This window comes from Otolemur garnettii, unplaced genomic scaffold (assembly GCF_000181295.1).
Source record: "Otolemur garnettii isolate 467f Iridium unplaced genomic scaffold, OtoGar3 scaffold00027, whole genome shotgun sequence".
In the NCBI taxonomy this organism is placed as follows: domain Eukaryota; kingdom Metazoa; phylum Chordata; class Mammalia; order Primates; family Galagidae; genus Otolemur; species Otolemur garnettii.
Window position 1 is genome coordinate 2385957 of NW_003852422.1, and position 23421 is coordinate 2409377.

The 23421-nt window shown below is 51.3% G+C and overlaps 1 protein-coding gene across 1 annotated transcript in view; it reads left to right on the forward strand.

Annotated features, from left to right (window-relative positions):
* Nucleotides 1-23421, forward strand: part of MBP (myelin basic protein) — a 107430-nt gene that overhangs the window by 17756 nt on the left and 66253 nt on the right. The window contains exon 2 of the mRNA XM_023512373.1: nt 1230-1305. Coding sequence (XP_023368141.1) covers nt 1255-1305 — 51 coding nt within the window. The 5' untranslated portion in view covers nt 1230-1254. The remainder of the gene's footprint in view (nt 1-1229; nt 1306-23421) is intronic.

The following is a 23421-nucleotide window of genomic DNA, read 5'->3' on the forward strand; positions in this document are numbered from 1 at the left end:
TGAGTCTGTGTTGTGAGTCTGTGCTGAGTCTGTGCTGTGAGTCTGTGTTGTGAGTCTGTGTTGTGTGTCTGTGCTGAGTCTGTGCTGTGTGTCTGTGTTGTGAGTCTGTACTGAGTCTGTGTTGTGAGTCTGTGCTGAGTCTGTGCTGTGTGTCTGTGCTGTGAGTCTGTGTTATGAGTCTGTGTTGTGAGTCTGTGCTGAGTCTGTGCTGTGAGTCTGTGCTGTGTGTCTGTGTTGTGAGTCTGGGCTGTGTGTCTTTGCTGAGTCTGTGTTGTGTGTCTGTGCTGTGTGCCCGTGCTGTGAGTCTGTGTTGTGAGTCTGTGCTGAGTCTGTGTTGTGTGTCTGTGCTGAGTCTGTGTTGTGAGTCTGTGCTGTGTGTCTGTGTTGTGAGTCTGTGTTGTGTGTCTGTGTTGTGAGTCTGCACCTGTGTGTCTGTGCTGAGTCTGTGCTGTGTGTCTGTGTTGTGTGTCTGTGCTGAGTCTGTGCTGTGTGTCTGTGTTGTGTGTCTGTGCTGTGAGTCTGTGCGGTGTGTCTGTGTTGTGTGTCTGTGCTGTGAGTCTGTGCTGAGTCTGTGTTGTGAGTCTGTGCTGTGTCTGTGTTGTGTGTCTGTGCTGAGTCTGTGCTGTGAGTCTGTGCTGAGTCTGTGTTGTGAGTCTGTGCTGAGTCTGATTTGTGAGTCTGTGCTGTGTGTCTGTGCTGAGTCTGTGTTGTGTGTCTGTGCTGAGTCTGTGCAGTGTGTCTGTGTTGTGAGTCTGTGCTAAGTCTGTGCTGTGAGTCTGTGTTGTGTGTCTGTGTTGTGAGTCTGTGCTGAGTCTGTGCGGTGTGTCTGTGTTGTGTGTCTGTGCTGAGTCTGTGCGGTGTGTCTGCACCTGTGTGTCTGCACCTGTGTGTCTGTGCCTATGCATTTATGCACAAATCTTTGAGATTTCCTGAGATGGGTTGGCATTTTTTATAGAGGAGGAAATAAGATGAAGTGTGTGTGTGTTACTGAGCAGAATTTGGGTGTTGGGGCTGTTCTATTCTCTAGCTCTTCCCATGGGGTCAAAACTAGCATCTGCTGAAAGATGACTGGGCTGTGTCTCTCGAGTTTTCAGGGCTCTGATTTTCTCTCTCAGATTAAGCATCATGTACTGTACCTCCCGTGAGTGTCATTCTGACTGGATAATAACCTGGAACACTCTTAAAGTACTGGCTTTGAGGTTCACGCCTCCTTTCTCCTTTTCTTGTAGCCTCTGAAGAGCTTCTTGGTTCAGGATGGGAAATCACGTGGGGAAACGCGAGCCACACGCGGAGAAGACCAGCACGGTAAGGAGGGCCTGAAACTGGGACCCACGAGTGTTCTCGGCAGTAAACACACCCACCCCCCCGGGCCATGTCGCAGGCTAGAGGCGTGGGCTGCGGCTACACTCTTCTCTGACAGCTGGGTGGAAGCTGAGCTCCAGTTATTATGATTATTATCAATAATTTACTCAGGAAGATTGCATGTCCCTGGGTAGGTTGTGACCTTGAAGGAAGGGAGGGCGGAAAAAAGAGAGAGGAGAAAGAGAAAAACAGGAAAGGAAAGATGAGGACTTTGCTTCTCAGTGGTCTGACGTGATCTTCCTAGAAGCTTCGGGAGATTCTCAGAGAAGAGACTGTAAAACTCCTCTGCTCTCATGAAAAAATACTTTCATTTTATCAGTGGTATTCCAAATTGCACTCTGTCTGCTCTTCCCCAAGATTTGGTGACAGGACAGGAGACCTTTGAGCTATTTCCTCAGGCCCTCCCTGAATCAATGACCACCTGCTTTCCAGGCCCCTCACCTGTCCTCCCCCCTCCCGGGGCTGTGCCCAGCCCTGACTGCACCTGTGCGTCTCCAGAGAGCTCCCAAACCTACCCGGCCCTTTGCCCACCTCTGCGCTTCAGATCCAGGTGCCTATAGGGCAGGGAGCCCTGCCCTTGAGCTGCCAGGACTTTCTTCTAAGACACTGGCTGGTCACCTGTCGTCCTCCTCTGATAGGGACTTCGAGACTGTGCTCAGCGCACAGATGACACCCACAATCTCTGTGACTGGCCTTAGCCGCAGCACCTTCCTCCACAGCCCTCTCCTAACCTTCCTAGGTAGAAGGTTTGGAAAATGCAGATAAGCAAACAGGAAAACTATAAATTATAAACCATCCAGACCTGTGCAGCTAGTCAGAAGCTGCCTGCTCCGTATTCCTAGCGCAGAACTCTCCGTTTTCTGGCTTTTTTATGGGCAACAGCAGCCCCTCTCTGACTCTGATGCTTTGCTCAGCCTTCCACCACCCCGACTCCCACCACCCCCACCCCGTGGTGCCTCTAAGCAGAGGTTCTGGCCCTTTTGCCACCGCATCTCAGGGGGGATGATGCCCACAGGGACCACAAGTGACCAGGCCTCCTCCTTTCACTCTGTGGGGACAAAAGCCTAACATTGTGCACAAACTTTAGCTCTACCTTAATTTGGGTGGGGGGAAACATTCAATTTTCGATGTCTTTGATACTTTAAATTGACATAAAATTATACTACAAGTTAAAATGACAGAGCAAGGTCAGGAGTTTGAGACCCGCCTGAGCAGGAACAAGACCCCATCTCAACTTAATGATAGAAAGGTCAGCAGGGCATCGTGACAGGCACCTGTAGTTCCAGCTGCCTGGTAGGCTGAGACAGGAGGATCACTTACGCCTGGGAGTTTGAGGCTACAGTGAGCTATGATGATACCACTGCACTCCACAACCCTGGTGACAGAGGAAGACTCTGTCTCACAAACAAAAAACAAAAAAAAAATGGCATTCACATACAGGTGCTTCTAAATGTCCACTGACTTGATTGTGGCCTGGAGACCACCTTGCTGTGGACCATAGTAGTGTTTTTATTTAATAATAACAAACTTTGCAGTCATGTGCCCTCTGATTTGTCCCTGGACTCAATTTCTGGATCAGCCAAACAGGAATTTTCCCTGATTTGTTTTCAAATCATCCATGTAAATCTAATGAGTGGTTCCATAGTGTTACTGTTTATATCTTATCTTAATTAAAGTTATGAAAAGTGTTATCTACAGTATTACCTAGTTTCTTGCCTAATGATTTAGAAGGATCAATTTTATAAATATGTAAATGAATCTAGTAAATATTGGATGGGGGTGACTCATTCAGTCAGTGTTTAAACCATATTACTGATAATTCAGTTGTAATTAGCATTAACATTGAACTGTAAACTTATTGTTACTGTAAAGAACACAGTTTAGACACATTGCACCAGGAGATACAGTTTCAGCTTAAAGCAAAATCAAAACAGTTCTTCTTGGAGATCCCCATGCTGATAACACCGCATGGTAGTTTGTCTCGGGATGACTGAGGGGTGCAGCTCCGGCTTCCAACACCCTCTCTGTGCCGCTCAGTTTCTTTCCTGTTGTTGGATGTTGTAAAGCCCCCAAATGTATTTTCACTTTCGTTCTGCCAGGGTAAGATTTTTGAGCATGAGCCTATACTTCAGTTTTCATTTTCTAAAACCTAATTTTTAAAGTTCTGATCATTTAAAATCATAAAATATTGGGACTTTAAAACTATGGTTTCTATAGGTAGTTTTTACTAGTAAGAACTTTAAAAAAAAGAAAAAGAAAAAGAAAAAGAACTTGATAGAAAACATTTGATGCCACTCAAAGCTGCGTTCTCTGAGGCTGCATGGCCGGGGCCAGCGGCTAAACTCACAGCCCAAAAGGACAGTGCTGCAGAGCTCCCTCCCATCCTGTTGGGAAATAGTCAGAAATACTTCCAAATGTTTCTGTCTGTAATACGGGAAGGCACTTCATTGCCAGAGTGCAAGGGGAGTCTTATCTGTCCAGAGTGCTGTCCACTGATCTGGGAGTGGGGAGGGCAGCTCCCAGAGCCCTAAGCCATGTCCAGCTGGAGGTGCAGGTCCTCCCTGCCAGCCTGCCTCCTGCAGCCTTCACAGACACTGTGGGCAGGGATCTGCTGCCAATCTCGTGGGTTAGTTCATCCTCCGACGTCTCTCCATGGGATCCAGAGAGGACTTCCCTCTCTGGTGGCTCACTCTCCGGGCCCTTGGACATCACTGGCATGTAGCTGACTCCCAACTGTTTGAAAGAGTAAAGAGATCATATCCATTTGCCAACTCCCTCTCCAACAAAAATTCAGTTTCCTGGGCACGCTCTGCACTCTGCAGGCTGCTAGGGTGGTAGGTGGGGCTTTCAGTCTTGTTGGCAAGTTTTTACCACTGTGACACAACACCTTCTGATTCTTCAACACCACCAAATTCCTGAGGTTCCTCTCTCATCTTGAATGAGCCATGTCAGGATGTAAAAGGAAGGGCAGGTGATCATAGGGGCAACCTTGGACTGTCTCTGACTGCGGAATAAACAGAGGACAGGTTTGCTGAGACTACACTGTCACCACCCCAGGCAGGTCCACATACCAGGTAGTGCCATAATCACAGCCAGCATTATGCCGTCCAGCACCAGAGCAGAGTGTGGGGCATCCAGGGGCAGGAAGACCCCCACAGCCGAGGGCCCAGCCCCTCCCAGCACGTGACTCACACCTGTCCATGAGTAACTACTTCCTTCATGTGGGAGCAGTTTCAGTGACTCACTGTCATTCTCAGAAATGAAGAAACCCCTGGTTGGCTTTTGATTCCCTTTTTTTATTTTTAGTCATGGTGAAGTTTGGTTCCCTCTCTTATGCTTTGCACACTTTTTATCCGTCTGCCCATTTGTATTTGGTTTCCACGTTTACTGCAGTGACTTGACAGGCCTAAGATGGAAAGGGCCCTGGCTGCTGGAGGAGGGGAGACGAGTGCCTGCAGACCCCTCGCGGCAGCCTCACACCTGCCCAACGGTCCTTGGTGCTCAGGACATACATGATGTCATCTGTGGTTGGCATCAGTGGAAGGGTTGGGCCAGCTTCCCCGGGGGTGGGGGGGTGGGCACGAGTGAGAACACATCCCTCACTCTGCTGTGCTAGGCTGGGACTTCATCCCTGCCCCACTGGATGTTCTGGCTCTCCGCCCGCCCGCCAAGTCTGCTCTGGATTTCCAGGTAATGCTGCAGCTGCACCAGCAGCAGCCCAGTAGCCAGGGATGCCGTGGGCTTCCTCTGCGTGATGCGTGGTGCCCAGTGGCTGGGGACACTGTGGGCTTCCTCTATGTGGAGCATGCTACGTGGTGCCCAGTGGCCAGGGACACTGTGGGCTTTCTCTGCATGATGCCTAGTGGCTGGGGATCCCGTGGGCTTCCTCTGCATGGTACGTGGTGTCCAGTGATCAGGGATGCTATGGGCTTCCTCTATGTGGTGCATGGTATATAATGTCCAGTGGCCGAGGATGCCATGGGCTTCCTCTGCATGGTGCATGGTATGTGGTGTCCAGTGGCTGGGGACACTGTGGGCTTCCTCTGTGAGGTGAATGGTATGTGGTGCCCGGTGGCCAGGGACCCTGTGGGCTTCCTCTGCATGGTGCATGGTACGTGGTGTCCAGTGGCCGGGGATGCCGGGGGCTTCCTCTGTGTGGTGCGTGGTACATAATGTCCAGTGGCCAAGAATGTCGTGGGCTTCCTCTGCATGGTGCATGGTACGTGGTGTCCAGTGGCCCGGGGACGCCGTGGGCTTCCTCTGTGAGGTGAATGGTATGTGGTGTCCAGTGGCCAGGGATGCTGTGGGCTTCCTCTGCATGGTGCATGGTACGTGGTGTCCAGTGGCCCGGGACCCCATGGGCTTCCTCTGTGTGGTACATTATATCAACATCCTAAAGCAGCTTCAGCACTAGCAAACACCTTCTCACAACTCAGAGGCTGCAGGTCTGTATGCGGGTGCATCAGGGCTGGTTTCCTTGGGCAGCTCCTGCTCCCTGGGTCCCATGTGGATGTCTGTGTCCGTGTCTCTGCCTTCGGTAAGAACCTCAGTTGTGTGGGTCTGGCTCCTGCCACCCATGACCTCATGCTAATTTCCTTACTTCTTTGTACAAGTCACATTCTGAGGTTGTAGGGATGGGACTTTGACATGGGAGTTTGGGGAGCACACGGGTCCGTCCATAGTGTGGGTGCTACTGGGTGAACCTCAGCATGGGGGTGAGACACCTGCATGGGTGAGAGCAGGAATTATCTCCACCCGGGGCCTGCTGTCTGCCACCTGTGTCTGATGCTGGTGCTTGCTATGGAGAGGAGGACAATGGCCACATTATCACCTGCCCTCAGTTCCCCTACCCATCCTCGTGAGACCACAGCTTGTTTCTCTTCCATGAGCTCAGAGGAGGAACTCGCAGCTCGAACCATCCTTCCCGCTGCCCCACAGCCCGAGACCCCATGTGGTGGCTCTCACTGTTCTGCTCTTCCCTTCCCCATTGACAGGACCCTGTAGGTGACCATCATCCTCTTCCTGGGGACTGAGGCCCTGAGCTGAGGGTTGGTCCTGCCCATGGCCAGGGAACAAATGGCAGGAGGGGCTGGAGGATGAGGCCAGGTCAGCACCTCAAGGCTGATCGTCCAGCACAATCTAATGCTTCTAGTAGCCACATGAAAAAGGAAAAGGAGACAGATGAAATTCATCTTGATATGACATTTTCTTTAACTTAATAAACCCAAAGTATCATGTCAGCATAGAATCCATACAAAAATTATCGATGAATTAGTTTCCAACTCTTCTTCTTACACTGTATCTTCATGTTCTGGGATTTATTTCGGGGGCCACACATGGTCCAGACAGTGGCACCAGGTGTCACATCCACAAAGCCAGGGGCCCCATGGTCTCGATAGGCAAGACATCCCAGAACCCTTCATGGAGCTGCCCCCCCAGCTCACGCCCCTGTGTACGTATTGTTACCATTATCTGCTATGTCAGTGTTTTCTAAAGAAGCCAGGAAAATGATTGTGATTTACCAGAACTGTTTATCAAGAGGCACTTATGGATCCCAGACTTCACATCCTCCTTTTGGACAGAACAAGTTGGCTCTTATGAAGATGAGTAGGAGGAGGAAGATGAGGATGACTCTGGCCCATGCGGCTGGTTTGAAGCACTGGGGGCAAGGAGAGTGCACATACATGAGAGGGACCTGCCCAGGGCCAGGAGTGTGATGGCTACCATGGCACGTCCAGCCCAATGCCCTGCTCTGCCCTGGTCTGGCAGTCCCCAGATTCCCCCATGCCTTGATGGCAGGGGACAGGCTAGACCTAAGACTTGCCCACCAGATCTGGACCAGGCTCTGCAGCTGACCCCACACAAGTGTCATGGCCCGTATCAGGTGTCGGGCCCTGAATTCTCTCTGATAAAAAACATGCTGTTTTGAATTTGTGAGTGAATTGTGTCCTTTCAAAGTCCAGATATAAATTAGCTTGTTAGGACTGAGAGAAATCTAAGTGTTAGGTCACGGCCCGTGCCCACTTGCACCCTGCACGCACAGTGGAGAGCTTCCCTTCTCTGCCGGCCGCCATCCAGACTATGCGAATGAAAGGTCTGGCTTCATCACCAGCTGGTCAGGTGACTGTGGGCAAGTCACGTCACCTGTCTGTGCTCAGTCACCTCATCTGCACAGTGGAGGTGATGCTGTCACGGGTCATGACTGAGTCCCCTTCTGTGTGTCCCATGAGCAGCTGTACACAAAGCAGGTCACATGTGTTGTTTGCTGACACTGTTATGATGCTGAGTCTCTTCTAGTGGTTATTATCTTTAAAGCAAAGTAAGTGCCAGTTTCTGTCCTCAGAATAGCTCACAATCTAACGGAGGGAACAACAAAATCAGGGTGTGGAAGGGTCATTGTGTGGACTAGTTCCCGGGGTGCAGGACCCAGAGGGGCTACAGAGGGACACAGCCTGAGAGGGGAGAGGCCCTGAGTGTCCTTATCATGGACAAATGTTTAAATACTCACAAAAAGAAAAAAGAACATATTAGTCAGTTTAGCATTTCAGATTGAACTGAGTTCTCTTGTAAGCTGCACCTTTGCCGGTGGGGGCGGCAGGTGACCAGCCCTGGAGCATCGGCCCCCGTGTTTGATCATCATCACAACCCAGCTCTTTCTTGGCGAGACTCTCCAGATATTATTAAAATGATATTCTGAGAAATGAGGCATTTGGTTTGCCAATATACACAAAGGCATTGAAGCCATTCAGCTGTTCCCATCAACATGTAAATAGAATCTTTCACTTTGACGGGAAAAATATGTTTCTGCTAAAACTAGTGACATCCCAGCTGTGAAGCGTCACCGACTTTCCTGCGCGATGAGTTACATTCTCATGGAGATTTCTTTACAGAATCACTAGTCCCACAGCATTTTGTCCTAAGTGTAGGACCCCCCACCCCCCACCCCAGGTCACTTAACTGTTCTAGCCGGTTCTCTTCTTGTCATGCCACCCTCGGAAATGAGAACTAGGTTTCCCAAACGCCCACTAGTCCCCCACTGCTCCAGACAGCCTCTCCCCTGTCTATGTTGAGGTGACATCCAGTGGGGACATGAGCTCTGTCTGTCCCTCTCTCAGACACATCCTTAGCCCACAGGTGTTGGCGAATCAGGGCTCTGATGTAGCAGGAACATTTGCTGAAAGACACATCCCAGCTTCCCAGTGTCCCCCTGCCTGGACACTGCCTGGATGCAAGGGCAGGAAGACCCCTCAGACCCCGCTGCCAACACTGCTGCTCTCCCTGTCATGTCTGCCCAGTCACCCAGACTCGGCCTGGGTCCTGGGACACAGCTCTCACGCCTTTGAATGGAGACAATGTCCCTTTGCAATTTGACTGCAGCGTGTCTGCAATTGTTATGTTTGTATGTGTATAATTTCCATATTTTTAAGGCAAGTCACATGAACAGATTTTTATGGAACTCAGATAATTCTTAAGTTAGACATTTAATTTTTCTCCCCCCGTCAGGGCTGGGTTTGGGCCCTCCACCTCTGGTATATTGGGCTGGCGCCCTGCCCTTTTGAGCCACAGGCGCTGCCCAGGTTAAACATTTAATACATGTTTAAGAGCTTAGGGGACTGAGATGCAGGGACCAGATCACCCATCTAGTCAGACACAGACACGTGGTAACACCTGGACAACGTCTGGGACATAGCTGAGGTATCTCTTTCTCCTTCTCATAAGCTCCCTCCCAAAAAGCTCCTGAGACCTGAGTTGCAGAGCACTGGAAGACTACTTAATAAGCAGACAATGCCCAAAGTGGCCACCCTGTCCAGTGCCTCAACTGTCCAGATGCTCTGTGGCAGCACTGGGACCCCTGGGATGGAGCCTTCAGTACAAGGGCTGTCTGGGAGAGGCCGCTGCAGTATAGTCAGCAGCGCCTGAAGTGGGGCCAGTGCACCTGATGGCCTGAGTGTCCAGTGTTAGTTCTCCATAATTTAGACTGTAATGGCCCCATGCAGTGAGGGGCCAGCCTGTGGACCCGTGTGACTCTGCTGGATGCTGGGTGTAGTGATCCTCGTTCCTCCCAGAAAGCTGCTGGGTGTTAGCTACAGTTTGTCAACTAGAAGAATTAGGCTGTTTTCCAAAGTCATAAGATTTTGTGCAAAAGTTAACATTGAGTTCAGAAGGTGAAATCCTCTGAAAACCACAAACCCCTATGAATGCCAATCAGTGGAAAGGATGGCGCTGGTCTGCCGTGAGCTTCACTGACAAGACAGTACATGCGCTCGCTTGGCTTGGAAGGCTCAGTCCTACAGCGGGTGCTGTGATTACTGCTCCCCTTGTCTAAAATACCTCCAAGGAGGTATCTCCTAAAAAGAAGAATAAAATAATATGGAAAAGGTGTCCTTGTAAAGAGATCTTTCAATAATCTATAAATAATCAATAACCTGATCACGGTGCTGGAAAACTCTAACCAGCTGTGTAGGTGACTTGAGAACGAGCTTTGAAAGCACTGCAGTGTGCACCCCCAGGGTGGTGTGACACTCCTTGTAGGAACCAGGTGCCTCTGGGGAGGCGGTAGCACCTCCTGGCTGCTGGGCCAGTTGTTCACCTCCAGGGCACAGCTGCAGTGCCCATGGCAGGGAGGTCTTGGGAATGTTGTGGTCAAGAAGCAAATTTCTTACCGATGTTAGGGAACAACTTTATGAAGCTGACATTTGGTGGCAGATTCCCAAACGTGTTCAGTCAGTGACGTGTTTGCTTTTGGAAGGGACTGGAAGGGAAGGTCTCTGGCTGGGGCCTATTAGGGAAGTGTGGAAGTGAGGTTGGTTCTGGCTTTTAAGGTGCAGAAGTCGGTATGTAGTTCCATCTCATAGATGGGGAACCCTGATACCTCACTAGTCAGAGGTGGCAAGTGTCCTGGTGGAGATGCAGTTGTTGGCCCTGTAAGGTGTAATTAGCAAACAGGCACCGTCTATTAAGCGTAATGTCAGCCGATTATGAAGTGGAGCCTCAAGGCCATGTGAAGCCCATGACGGGCGGGCACCTGCTGTGAGTCTGTGAATGCCCCACCTGTTTGGGGCCCTCTACCCACTGCTCCTCTCCACTCAGTTCCCAGCACGCTCCCACCTTCCCAGTCCTTGCTGCTGGGGGCCGGGAGAGGTCAGCTTCGGCTCTGCCCACCCCAGGGCCTCTCAGACTCTGCGAGACGTGTTCTCCGTTCTTTTGCCCAAATCACAGGCTTTACAAGGTCTGGGAGTTATTAACCAGCTGTGCTTTCATCAGGAACTGTGACCCAATTTGCACACAGCGAACGGTTGACTCCGGGTGCACAGAAGTCGTGAAATATAGTGGTTTGTTTACCGTCGGACCTTAGGTACAAATGATGCGTAGTTTCTTGTGTAAAATTATGGGCCTCTAGGCAGAGGCCCACCGCGGCAAACATGCCTTCTCCAGGAAGTGGGGATCACACACCAGGGGCCTCAGGGGTTGCTGAAGGGGCAGATGATCTTGGGAAGTATGGAGCCTGGTTCTCTGGGGGTCAGCTGTGCTTTTCATCTTGTTTTTAGCTGGACTCATAGGGCTTCCTTCCTTGGCCCTTCTGTTGCTGTCGTCTGTAACATAACATCATTCACAAGCGTGCCAGCTCTCCCAGCTGGGAGCTGGGGAAGACAGAGGTTGGCCTGCTGCCACCGCCGGACAGAAAACCCACAGGGGCAGATTGTTCCATTAAATAGCCTTGTGGGTGGGCAAGAGCTGCGCTCAGGGTGAGCATGTTCTGTGTCAAATAGTCTCCAGGTTCGAATCTGGATTTACACTTGACGAAGAACCTGACATCACATGGGCACTGCAGGTACTGACCTGTGAGTGATGGGCGGCCTCCCCGGAAGCATCTGCAGGACATGGTGTTTGCTAAAGTCGTGACTTCATTTTAGAAAGGCAGACATGCTTGTCTCAACCTCAGGCAGACGGAGGGCTGGATGCCGTGACCTGGCCCCTCACAAGGCACACCCCGCTGTGGCTGACCACAGGGGAGGGCCTGCTGCACAATGGGAAGTTGAGGCACAGGGACTCAAGCCTTAATTTCAGGCCCCTAGGTGGCTCCATAGAGACTGGGGCAGAGGAATGCAGGTGTCCAGGCTCAGGATGGGGGGGACGGGGGCAGGGCCCACCAGGTGACTGTCACCTGCTGTGGGTGTTCCTGCAGGTGCACCCATTTTCCAGGCTGTACTCATGTTGTCAGACCAAAAGGAAGATATTCCTTAGAAGTGTGGCAGGCTGATCCCTGCAGCCCAAAAAGTACTGTCGCCTGAAGGGTCACTGCATAGCTTCCCATAGCAGCTACAGAGAACTACCACAAGCTGAGCCTTAAAACAACAGCAGTTTATCCTCTCACAGTTCTGGAGGCCAGAGTCCAAATTCAAGGGTCGTCTCCCGGCCGGAGCTCCAGGAGAAATCCTTCCTACCTCATTCATAGTCTGGGGCTCCTGCCCGCCTTGCCTGGGGCTGGTCATTGCATCACTGCTTCTTGTGGCCACCTCTTCTGCGTGTCTCTCTGTGTCCCCACCTTCTAATAAGGACACAAGTCCCTGGATGTAGGGCCCACCTAGATAATCCAGTCTTTTATTCACCTGTAGTCACTGGGAAGCTGTCCTGCCCTAGGGCCATGTAGATGGCCTAACACTTTGCACCTGACACTGGGCAGGGTGGCTGAGAGTGGTACCATGAGTCACAGATACTCACAGCCCCAGGGAGGGGACTCATCTGCCATGTGGGCACACGGGGTTACACCTGGGACTGGAATGAGGCCCCGCAGGAGGCAAACTTGCAGCGTCAGGAGGGCAGGGCACCCAGTGACCACAGGAGGATGTGACTGGCTCATATGAACAATCCTGCAGCTGGCACAAAGCCAGAGCCCACCATGCAGGGATAAGTCATTGTGCCTGGTCCTTGTAATGAGGAAGGTGTCCGGCCAGGGGACCCATCCTAGGAGCACACTCAGGCCTTAATTTTAGGCCTTACACTACACGTGTGGGAGGACCTTAGCCCGATGATGAGGTCACCTTCCATGGATGGGGCCAGGACTTGGACATATGTGCTTTTAGGGGGAGGAGAGAGAGACCATTTAACCCAATCTAAGGATCATTGCTGACTTAAATATAAAGTGTGGATTTGTGGCTGGCTGCAGTGGCTCAGGCCTAATATCCCAGAACTCTGGGAGGCCGAGGCAGGTGGATTGCCTGAGCTCAGGAGTTTGACCAGAAAACAAGGACTCGGTCAGAGTCGATCTTGATTAACTGGCACCTACCTGCATTTGCAGGCATGAAATTCTTGAACCACATTCAGGTTCTTAACAAAGTTCCCGTGACTGATTTGCAGTTGGGTGGGTAGAGGTGAGCACTAGCCCAGGCTGTGTCAGGGCTCTGAGAACGGACAGGTTGGAACGGATCTGCTCTTCCAACGATCCTCCCAGTTGCAGGGCAGCAGGACTCAGCTCTGAGGAAAGGCGCCTGCAGTGATAAGCGGCAATTCCATTTTGCACGGTGAGCTCGTTTCTTTAAGGCAAGGGAACCAGCATGCAAGGACATTCATTTCCTCTCTCCCCCTCTCTCCCCGACCCCTGTCTTTCACGTCTTAATCTTATTGTATTGATACTCACATTAGAACCTGTTTTTTACTTAAGAAGATTTTATTGTCACCTTTCTAAAGACCTGACTATGGGAAATAGTCAAAGATGAGTAACAGGAAAGACCCATGACGGTGCCCAGCGTGGACTCTGTGCTAGCGGAGGGCTTTGCACGAATGGGCTCATCTAGTGTTCACAGTGGCCCTGGGAGACAGAAATGTCACCCTTCCTGTTTTACAGAGGAGGGACGCTAAAGAGGCCAAGAAGATTGGCAGGGCCAAGGTACATATTTAGAAGAATGTTTATACCCAACGTCTTAGTCTGTCTTTGGGGCAGAGATCTATCTTTCTTCATGTTTGATCTGTCGCCCTCCTGCTATGTCTGCATCATAGGAAGCAATTAAATACAGAATCACATCTGAGCACAGGGGACGTATTTGAGACATGAACTAGGACAGTTTGCTATTATGTTTAAGACTAAAGGAAATGCGTTCGCCTTCAAATTAAAAAGATCAGAGGCCTCCATTGCCTTATTCCGTTCTCATGAATGCACTATGTTCTTTTGAACTGAATGAATGATCTTACCTTACATGAATTAGCTGGAAGTGCATTTTAATTAAACTGAAATCCAGTCACCCATCTACTCTGGAAGAAAAAGAGCGGCTGAATGGTGTCGCTGGCTCTCCCTCCCTCTCCCCCCTTCCTGATGCGACGCCCCTTGTTCTACTTCACCAGCTGAGGGAGCACAGCTTCCAGGATAAATGGCCAGAAATCTGTGCTCCTAAAATAGAAGCGGCACCACAGCCCTCCATAAACACTTTTACTAGGACACTAGTTAATATTTACTTTGGTGCAACTTCTAAAAGCCCACATGTAAATGAGTCTGAGCTTATTTCTCTGCATTGTCAGCCTGAATGAGAAACAGCAAGGGAGACGTCTGGAAGAAAATGGGGGGTAGGGGGGGTACACGTGCCATGGTGAGCTACGTGTGTACTTGGAGTTAAAGGAAGACAACGATTGCAAAGGAAGAAGAAGGATTGCACAACTGCTTTGGGACTTCTCTTCTTGGCTACACGGATCAGTATCAAGGGTGGTGTCAGAGCAGCGCTGGAGACAGTTGCTGGGCTGACATCCTTGCAGAAGCACTCTTTGTGCAAGCCTGTGGTTTCTGCAGGCTCCCCTGAGTTCCTGTTCACAGGCCTGAGCGTGAGGCCCTCCCTGTCTGCCAGGGTTTCCTGAGCATTAGTGACCCCATTTTGATTCTGGTGATTTTCACAGCATACATTATCTAGAAAGAACACTGAAGGCTCAATCACTCTGCAAAGTGACCTCCCTAAGAGTGTGGCTTTGAAACTGCGAAGGCTATTTTCTAATCTCTGGTAATGTTTCTGCAGGAAAGTGGCTCATGAGTTCTCTCTGACACGTGGTTTCAAACCCCCTTTAGTGATGCCGTGATGTTTCATTTTTAACTGCCTGCAAACTGAGTGGTGATGGGTTTTCTTTTTTTTTTTTTTTTGACAGCTTGATATATAATTCAAATGTCATACAATTCACCCATTTGAAGTATGCAATGCGGTGTTTTTACTACATTCATGTACATGAACAACCATCACAGCAATCACTTTTATAACACTGACATCACTGCCAAAAAAACTACCTTTAGACGTCACTCCCAGCCCCTGGCCCGCCAGCCCTGAGCGCAGCCACCTGTGCCACATGCAGGTGTCTTCCCTGGGGACAGAGTCACACCGTGGGAGTCTGTGCCTGGCGTCTCTCACGGGAGATGTCTGCAAGGTTCTCCACAGCGTAGCCTGTGCCCTGTGTCAGCGCTTTATTCTTTTATACATGTGCATCAGTTATATCCTCTCACAGTGGCTAACAGCGTCCCACCGTATGGAAACACCACATTTGGTTGGTCCGTTTATCTGAATCACACTGCCATCGACAAAACTCACGTGCACGTCGTCAGGTGGACCGGTGTTTTCATTTCATTAGCAGTCACCCCCCCCCCACTCTGCTCCCCTAGATAAAACCTAATGCACTTCAGTCCCCATAAATTTATCTATTCTGGACATTTCTTCACACAGACAGGAAATACGTGTTTTGTGGCGCCCAGCTTCTTTAACGTGGTATCTCATTTTCAGAGTTCATCTCTATTGTCTCAGGTAACGGGACCTCATTAAAAACCCTTTTGTCACTGAATGGTATTCCTTTGTGGGAATATCTCCAATTTTACTAATACACATCCATTCAGTAGTTGGGCATTTGGGCTGTTTCCATCTTTGGGCCATTGTGAATATTCATGCCCAGGGTATGAGTGGACACACATTTTTCCCCCGGTACCTCCCGAGGAGCGGAACTGCTGATTCATATGGTAACTCTATGTTTAACTTCTTGAGAAACTGCCAAACTTCTTCCCACAGTGACTGCACATTCTCACATTCCCGCAGCAACGTACGAGGACTCTGGTTTCGCCCTGTCCTCTTACGCAGTTGTCAGCAGTCTCCATCCCAGGGGTGTGACGTCCACTCCCCGGGGTCCAGCTCCTCCTTCATGGACGGTGACGCCGAGCACCTTCTCGGGAGCTCATTGGCCTTTGCAGGTCTTCTCTGGAGATGTGTCTGTGCAGACCCTTTGCCCATCTTCCTCAGTTGGGTTTTGTCTCTTTGTTGTTGAGTTTTAGGAGTCCTTTCTGTGTTGGGGATACTGACCCTTGTCAGATACATGACTTGCAAGTATTTTCTCCTGATCTCTGGGGTCACTCACTGTCTGGGTGGTGTCAGGGGCAGCACAGAGGCGGACAGTCTTGGTGGAGTCCCATTTATCCCGATTTCTTCTGTGGTTCAGATGCTTGGTGACAGCACTAAGAACCCTGCCTGGGCAGCACTTTCTTCAGGGACTAAAGTAACTCCCCACCTTCCTCAGTCTTGTCTTGCCCCTGTCTCAAATTATTATTTTAAAAGCAGAGTTGTGCTGACTTGAACCTGTTTTCATGAAACATTGTTGCCACCAGATGTGTAGGGAAGGAACTGTACTTCCCTCTCCCTCTCTAGCACTTTTCTGTCTGGATCAGCGCCCTTCACCACGACGATGGGCCTGAGGGCACTTGCCAAAATCTGGAGATGTTTCTGGCTGTCCCAGCTGAGAACATTGTGGGACCATTTAGGCAGAGGCCAGCGAGGTTTCTAAACCACCACGCACGGGACAGACTCTGCCACACAGCCAGGAACCTGCCAGCCCCGCCCAGCACCTGTGCAGAGGGCAGGAAGCCCTGGGGTGGGTGGGACAGCGAGAGTCTGTGCTCTAGGGCCACTGTCCTGCCTCTGAGCGACCCCGGTCGCTTGGTGCTTGTCTTCGTTTTCCTTCAGATTCCCAACTCTGATCCTAAAGGCTTTCAGTGTTTTCCCAGGACCTTTTGTGACTTCTCCAAATCCAGTGTAGAGCAAGAACAAGGCCATGATCTCCTCTTAAAGGCACAAAAAATGCTGAGCAGTAAGACACAAAGTTACAGAAACTATTTTTATAATGGTGCACACAGTGACTATTTCCTATGCTGATACTTTAACACCTAAATGGTTTCGGACAAAACTTATCAACAAATTAAATTTTAAAAACATATACAAGACTTTTTTTGCCCACATGAAATACCAGGAGGCTTGATCCCCACTGTGTGCTCTGCCTGTGATGAGCCATCAGCTCAGGATGGACTTGCTGTAAAGGGCATTTTAAGTGGCTTCCCCATCCCTGTTTTGATGTAGTTGAGATCATTGAGGTTCAATTAAAGGATAGTGCACAGGAATTTCAATTAAATACACAGGGTGCCAGAAAAACACATATACATTTTAAGAAAGGAAAAAATTGGCTCGGTGCCTGTGGTTCAAGTGGCTAAGGCGCCAGTCACATACACCTAAGGTGGTGGGTTCGAATCCAGCCCAGACCCGCCAAACAACAATTACGGCTGCAACCAAAAAATAGCCGGGCGCTGTGGTGGGCGCCTGTGGTCCCAGCTACTTGGGAGGCAGAGGCAGGAGACTCGCTTGAGCCCAGGAGTTGGAGGTTGCTGTGAGCTGTGATGCTACAGCACTCTACCCAGGGGGATAGCTTGAGGCTCTGTCTCAAAAAAAAAAAAAAGGGAAAAAATTGAAAAATTATCATCAAATTGTAATACTTAATATAAACCAATAATGTTTGTTATCTTGTTCTTGTACCTTACACCCCTTGTAATTGCAGAAGTGAAACATGACTAGAGCATTACAATTTTAATACAGTTTTCTCCTGTCTTAAAATGTGTACACATCTTGGGGCACCTTCTGTATATATTTACAGCCAGTCCAGGCAGGACCTGGATCTATTCTGAGTGTAGAGGAATGTTTTGCTTCTTGAAGGAGAGATCAGTTTAAGAAGGATTCCACAGTTCTCTTAAGCCCTGTGTGTTCCCGACAGCGAGGACCTGGCTGGATCCCGTCTCCAAACCCAAAAGCTAGAACTGTGCCCTAAGCTGGGTTCCTTGCAGTGGCCTTAGAAGTGGGTCATGCTGCCTGTGACCGCTGCGTGGCACTGCCTCCCCTGGTACTGCCCTCTGCCAGTTAGTGCAGCCCAGTGTCCCTCCAAGCTCAGGGTCCAAGAGGTGGCAGCTGTCTGGTGAGACCCTCCTTCCAGTGCAACAGTCCAAAGCCCATTATCCTTGTCACCTTCACCAACTCTCCAGGACACACTGCGGGTGGCCTGTTGCCCTGGTCACCCTCTCCTGTCTCTCCTGGACAGCTCGGGCTGGGCACCTCGCAGGCAGTCCTTCACCAAGGGCAGGATGTGTGAGCTCAGGGACACTCCTGTTTTCAGGTCTCCCTCTCCTGCTGGCTTCATGGTGACCTGAGCTTCAACTCATCTCAGGGACCACAGAGCTGCCACCACAGAAAGGTGCTGGATGGGTGTGTCCCGGGCACAGCCTGGCCTACACAGCCCAGTGATGGGCATGGCTAGAGCTATGGCTCTCACACCCTCACAGGGGCCAGGAGCCCGGGACACTGCCTGCCCTGGTGCCAATGATCAGGGTGTTCTGGAGAGCTGGGGCCGAGCCCAGCAGGTGCAGTCCAGCCCCCCACAGCCAGGACACCCACCCTGGTGGTGGGGGGAGCCCCAGTGGCTTGTGTGGGGCCAGGATCTACCTGCTGTGAGCATTCCTCCTCCCAGCTCTGCATCCCCACTGTGGAGCAGCTTTCAGACCCTCTGCTCACGTCCCCACATGGACGCCTCCTAGGAGGAGCAAGCAGACAGGAGGTTTGTGTCACCGAGTACTGTCAGATCAGGCGCCCCGAGGGTGCAGTGGGTCTGCATGCTGTGCTCACAGCTCTGCTTCTCTCTGCGTTTGAGTTTCCTCTGACAAAATCAGAATATTAAAACCTTCCTTGATTCCTAGGAATTTGCCAGTCACATGGTAGGACGCCTGGTTGTGGGGGCGGTGGGGAGCAGGTGAGAACAGAGACACTTTCACCATCTTGTTACAGGGAGAGTGATCACACCTGTCCTTGGGAAGTAAGCACTGAAACACATTACAGGACAAAGTGAGAATGGGGGCAGGTGTGGATTATCCAGGGAGGTGCACCCCCTGGATGGGCGCAAAGTCTGAGAGTGGGCAGCGAGGAAGGACAGGAGCCTCGAACCTCCTGGGATGACTCAGTCACCCATCCCCTGAGCTCAGTCATTGACATATGTGAGACCTAGACTCTCCCTGAGTTACAAGAGTCACCCTTTCCAAGTTGATTCGTGGTTGAACTTAAGTTCAGATTTTATGACACAGCAGGACCTCTGTAAGTTGACCCCCCAAAAACTGTAACAGACTGGTCCATATACGGAGGTGGTCACCATGAGGACCTAGGCCTGCTGTGCGGATATGTACACATGTGGCATGTCCAGTCTATGAAAGTTAGACCAGCTTGCAGAGGTGGTCAGTAGAGGGAAGCACTCAGCTATGGAAGTTCTGTTGTTGGCTTCTTTTCCATAGTAACTAGTTAGTTTTGTGCACCTGTTTTTCTGAAATTGTCCTGATAAGCAGTCCCCATCCTGCCCGTGCTGAGAATCACCTGCACGTGTGCAGACAGCTGAGCCACACAGCAGGGCTCTCCTGACCATGCAGCAGGGTCTGCCGGCCTTCTCAGCTGCCCCCCAGGCCTGGGGAGCTGCCCTCTGAGTCCTTCAGCGACAGGCAATCCAAGCCCGGTCCCGCCACCCCGCAGGGCTGTGACCCATCCTATAGTTCAGCAGGCCTCTGGAATTGTTCTCTTTGGTATCTGGGGAATCTGTTTAGAACTGAGGGGTGTGGCAGGTCATCAATGTAGTTACCATCCGTGGGCCTTGTTTGTAGGGGATAGTCTTTTCAGAAGAAAGATCAAAAGAAAAAATGTTTTATTTCAATTTTAAAAACAAATCCATGGCACTAACTTTGCGCTGGGCCCTGTGTGGGCATCAGCTGACTTGACCTTTGCAGTGGCAGGGGTCAGCATTACTGTCACAGTTTTACAAGTGAGGAGACAACACAGTGGGTTAAGGCACTGCCCCCACCACAGGCTGGTGAGGAGGGTGGGACTGGGGCCAAGGCACCTGGCCCCAGAGTGTTCCCCACCGTGGTGCCCTGTGGGGGGGGTGCTCTTCTTCTGGGGGTTTCAGGTGCCCACTGGAGTGTGGCATTCCCCAGGGCATTTCACCTCCTATGTAAATGAGCGGTTTGTGTAGCTGGCCCCTTTCTCAAGAATCACTGAGCACGTTCTTTAACTTGGAAGGTCACCAGCATATTGAGCAGCTGCTCCGTGGAAGGTGAGGGGCTGAGAGCCGGAGAGACAGTGGGAGGCAGGTGGCAGCAGAAGGTGAGGGGCTGAGAGCCGAGAGACAGTGGGAGGCAGGCGGCGGGCGGTGGGCAGCAGGCGGCGGGCAGCGGGCAGCGGGCGGCGGGAGCAGTGGAAGGTGAGGGGCTGAGAGCCAGACAGACAGTGGGCGGCGGGAGCAGTAGAAGGTGCAGGGCTGAGAGCCGGAGAGACAGTGGGCAGTGGGCAGCAGTAGAAGGTGCAGGGCTGAGAGCTGGAGAGACAGTGGGTGGCGGGGAGCAATGGAAGGTGTGGGACTGAGAGCCAGAGAGACAGCGGGCGGCAGGCGGCAGTGGAAGGTGAGAGGCTGGGAGCCGGCGGGCAGCAGGCAGATGATGGGCTTGTTTTCTGCTGCTCTGAGACTCAGTGGCTTGAGCAACTCTGCTTCCTCTCAGATCTGTGGGGCTCCAGACAGGACTCGGCGGCCTTGCTGCCCTCACGGCTTCCAGACGGTGGCCACGGTGGTCTGTGTTGTCCTGGGCCACCTCAGGTACAGCAGGCCCTGGGTGAAACTGCTGGGAAAATGCTCAGTGGGGCTCCCCTCCCCAGGAGGGGTCTCCCCAGCCCAGCAATCAAACCTCTGGGCCTGGTGAGAGCCAGCAGGTGCCAGTCCCACCCTGTGCCAGCCAGGCCGCCACACCTGGGAAAGGGAAACAAGGTCATGTCCCCACAGGTCGAGAGTCCTAGCGAAGTCTCCTCTGGTCCTTTTTCTGTTTTACTTATTGAAAATAACATCAGTAGCTGTAAGGTTGCACAGGAACACGTTGCTGTAAGGAAGGGGGCAGAGAGCTGTAACTCACCTTCTAAACGTTCCAGAGATTGTACACCCAGTGAATTGCCCTGCGATTCCCTGGCAGGTGGTCTCAGGAACACACTTGATGCTCTTCCCACGTGTCCCAGCTGGTGGCAGAGCTGGCTGAGCTGGCCCAGCGGCTGCTTCCCCAATACCTGTCTTGTCATCTGAGCCTGGCCAGGCTGGTGATTTCTGGTCTCCCTTCAACCATCCTGGCTGACTGAGCTGGGGACAGCATGATGTGGCCCCTGTCTTCTCACATTTGTGTCCCCTGCAACTACACAGCAGCATTGGGTGTGAATTTGGGTGAGAATGAGTGAGAATGGGACAAACCGAGGAACCAGAACCAGACAGGGCTCTGGCCTACGTCTAAACCACGGGGGTCCCACTTCAAGTTTGGCATCTCGGAAAATGCAGCCTTTTAATGTTTTTCCTAAGCCATTGCAGAATTCTCAAAATCAACTCTACCTTTTTAACAAAGAGCAGCCATGCTTTAGACTGGGCCATGACTCAGTCTAACAAACAACCGGTTTCGCAGGTTCAATATCGCTTTGTTTCAACATCTTGTTTCATGTTTCAACATCTTTCCTTTCCCCATAAGTATCTCCTAGTTACTGAATCAGGACTTTGGGAATAAATTTACAACTTCATTAACGTTACTGCTACAAGATGTTTCTCACCGCAGCCTTGTTACTTTTCAGAGTTTTCAGTAGTGATGAGAAACTAACCTTTGGGCCAGACCTCCTAATATTGCCACTTGCCAGCCGTCAGTCTTTTAGACATGCAAGGTTAAGTATGAGCGTACTTTCCCCTAGATCCGGGCACGTGTGTGTATAAACACCCTCACGAGGGAGCTCTCTAGACGTGGCAGGTGATGCTGCCCACAGTGGCGACTGGACACGTGGCTGCAGGAGCCCCTGCTGGGCAGCTCATCCTCGGACACGAGGAGTCTCGCTTCCTCCCCCAAAGTTTGGCCTCAACTGACTGGAGGTCCAGCCCAGTCTGACCCACTGCTCCTCCAGGCGTAACCTAGTCACACTCTCTGGGTGCAGGCAAAGGTGAGCCTTATGAGTTCCCAGGCGTGCCCCTCACCTCACCCATCCTGGGACCCACACTGACCCCCGAGGGAGATTTAGGAGGTCAGAGCCTTGCAGAGTGTTCTGTCTTGTTTCATTTCCCGTTTTACTCACAGAGGAAATAAGAGTGATACCAGTTGTAACAAGGAAACAGACTAGGGATTCCCTGGTTCTAAAGTACACCCTCTCCTCTGCCCTCCTTCACAACACATGCTGGCATCTAATGCTGTTCGTGCTGTACATATGGGGGGCTGTGCGGTTTTCCTGTGGCTTCTGCAAGAAATTACCACAAGCAGGTGGCTTGGGACAGCAGAAACCCATCCTCTGCCATGTGGGCAGGGCAGCTTCTTCCCTTCTCCAGGGGAAAATCAGCCCAGGCCCGGCTGCCAGCTCCGGGAGGCTCCGGCAGTCCCTGGGTCTCTGGCTCCATCGTCACAGGTATCGCCCCGGGTGTCCATCTCAGCGTCAAATTTTCTCTTTCCCTTCCCGGAAGGACACCAGTCCCCGGATTAGGGTTCAGCCTAACCCAGCATGACTTAATCTGAATTTGATTACATCTGCAAAGACCTGGTTGCCAGGGAAGTTCCCATTCCCAGGTTCTGGGGGTTAGGATGTGGATGTAAATATTAGATACACATAAGTGTATGTATATACAGGGTGTCCATAAAGTGCCTGCGTGATCTAAAATGGTTTAACTTTTTTTGAGAGAGAGAGACAGTCTCACTTTGTTTCCCTGGGTAATATACCATGGCGCCATTATAGCTCACAGCAACCTCCATAACCTCCATGCCCTCGGCTCAAGCTATTCTCCTGCCTCAGCCTCCCAAAGAGGAGCTGGAACTACAGGAGCCCACCACAGGGCCCAGCTAAATTTTCTATTTTTAGTAAAGATGGTGTCACCCTTTCTCAGGCTGGTCTCGAACTTCTGGCTCATGAGATCTTCCCAGCTTGCCCTCCCAGACTCCTAGGATTAAAGGCATGAGCCACCACACCCAGCCTATGGACACATATTTTTAAGGAACACAATTCAGCCCCTAAGAGGGAGTGAAGTTTAGTGGCTATCTGTGGACTGTTGGGGATCTGGGAGCATGAAGTGGCCTCAGCAGAGAGGACAGCAGACCTGCTGGTCTCAGCCCTGCCTTGGCCTTCCCTAGACCTCTCTCTGGCTTGGCCATGTGTAAGGCTATTCTAAGTTTAATTTGGAAATATTTGGTTTGACCTCGTTAGATTTCTTTTGACTATCATAGAATCAGCTCCTTGCAGGGAACAAGAGCCACACCCTTTGGCGCCCGAGGACACCTCCCGGGCTTGGTGGGACTTGTGCCTGGGAGATGCACATACAAATGGAGCTGCTGGGCTTTCCCATCCTGAGAATATGGGGTATAGTGCCTGCTCCCCAGCTGGGAGCAGGCACAGGAAAGGCAGTGATTCCCAAGGAGATATGACAAATATCCACTCTTTTATTGGCAGAGAAATTTGGAAACTCTTTCATCACTAAAGGCCATTGAATTCCGTCCTGTGATATCCCGTTCACACTGCTGCTCAGGGCCAGTTTCCTCCAAAGACCAGCCGGGGCTGAGGAAGCTTGGCCATGACGCATGGGTGGGATGGAAGGAGGCACTGCCTCCTCTATGGCCTTACCCAGGATGCAAGGGGACACTGCCTCCTCCATGGCCTTACCCAGGATACAAGGGGGCACTGGCTCCTCTATGGCCTTACCCAGGATACA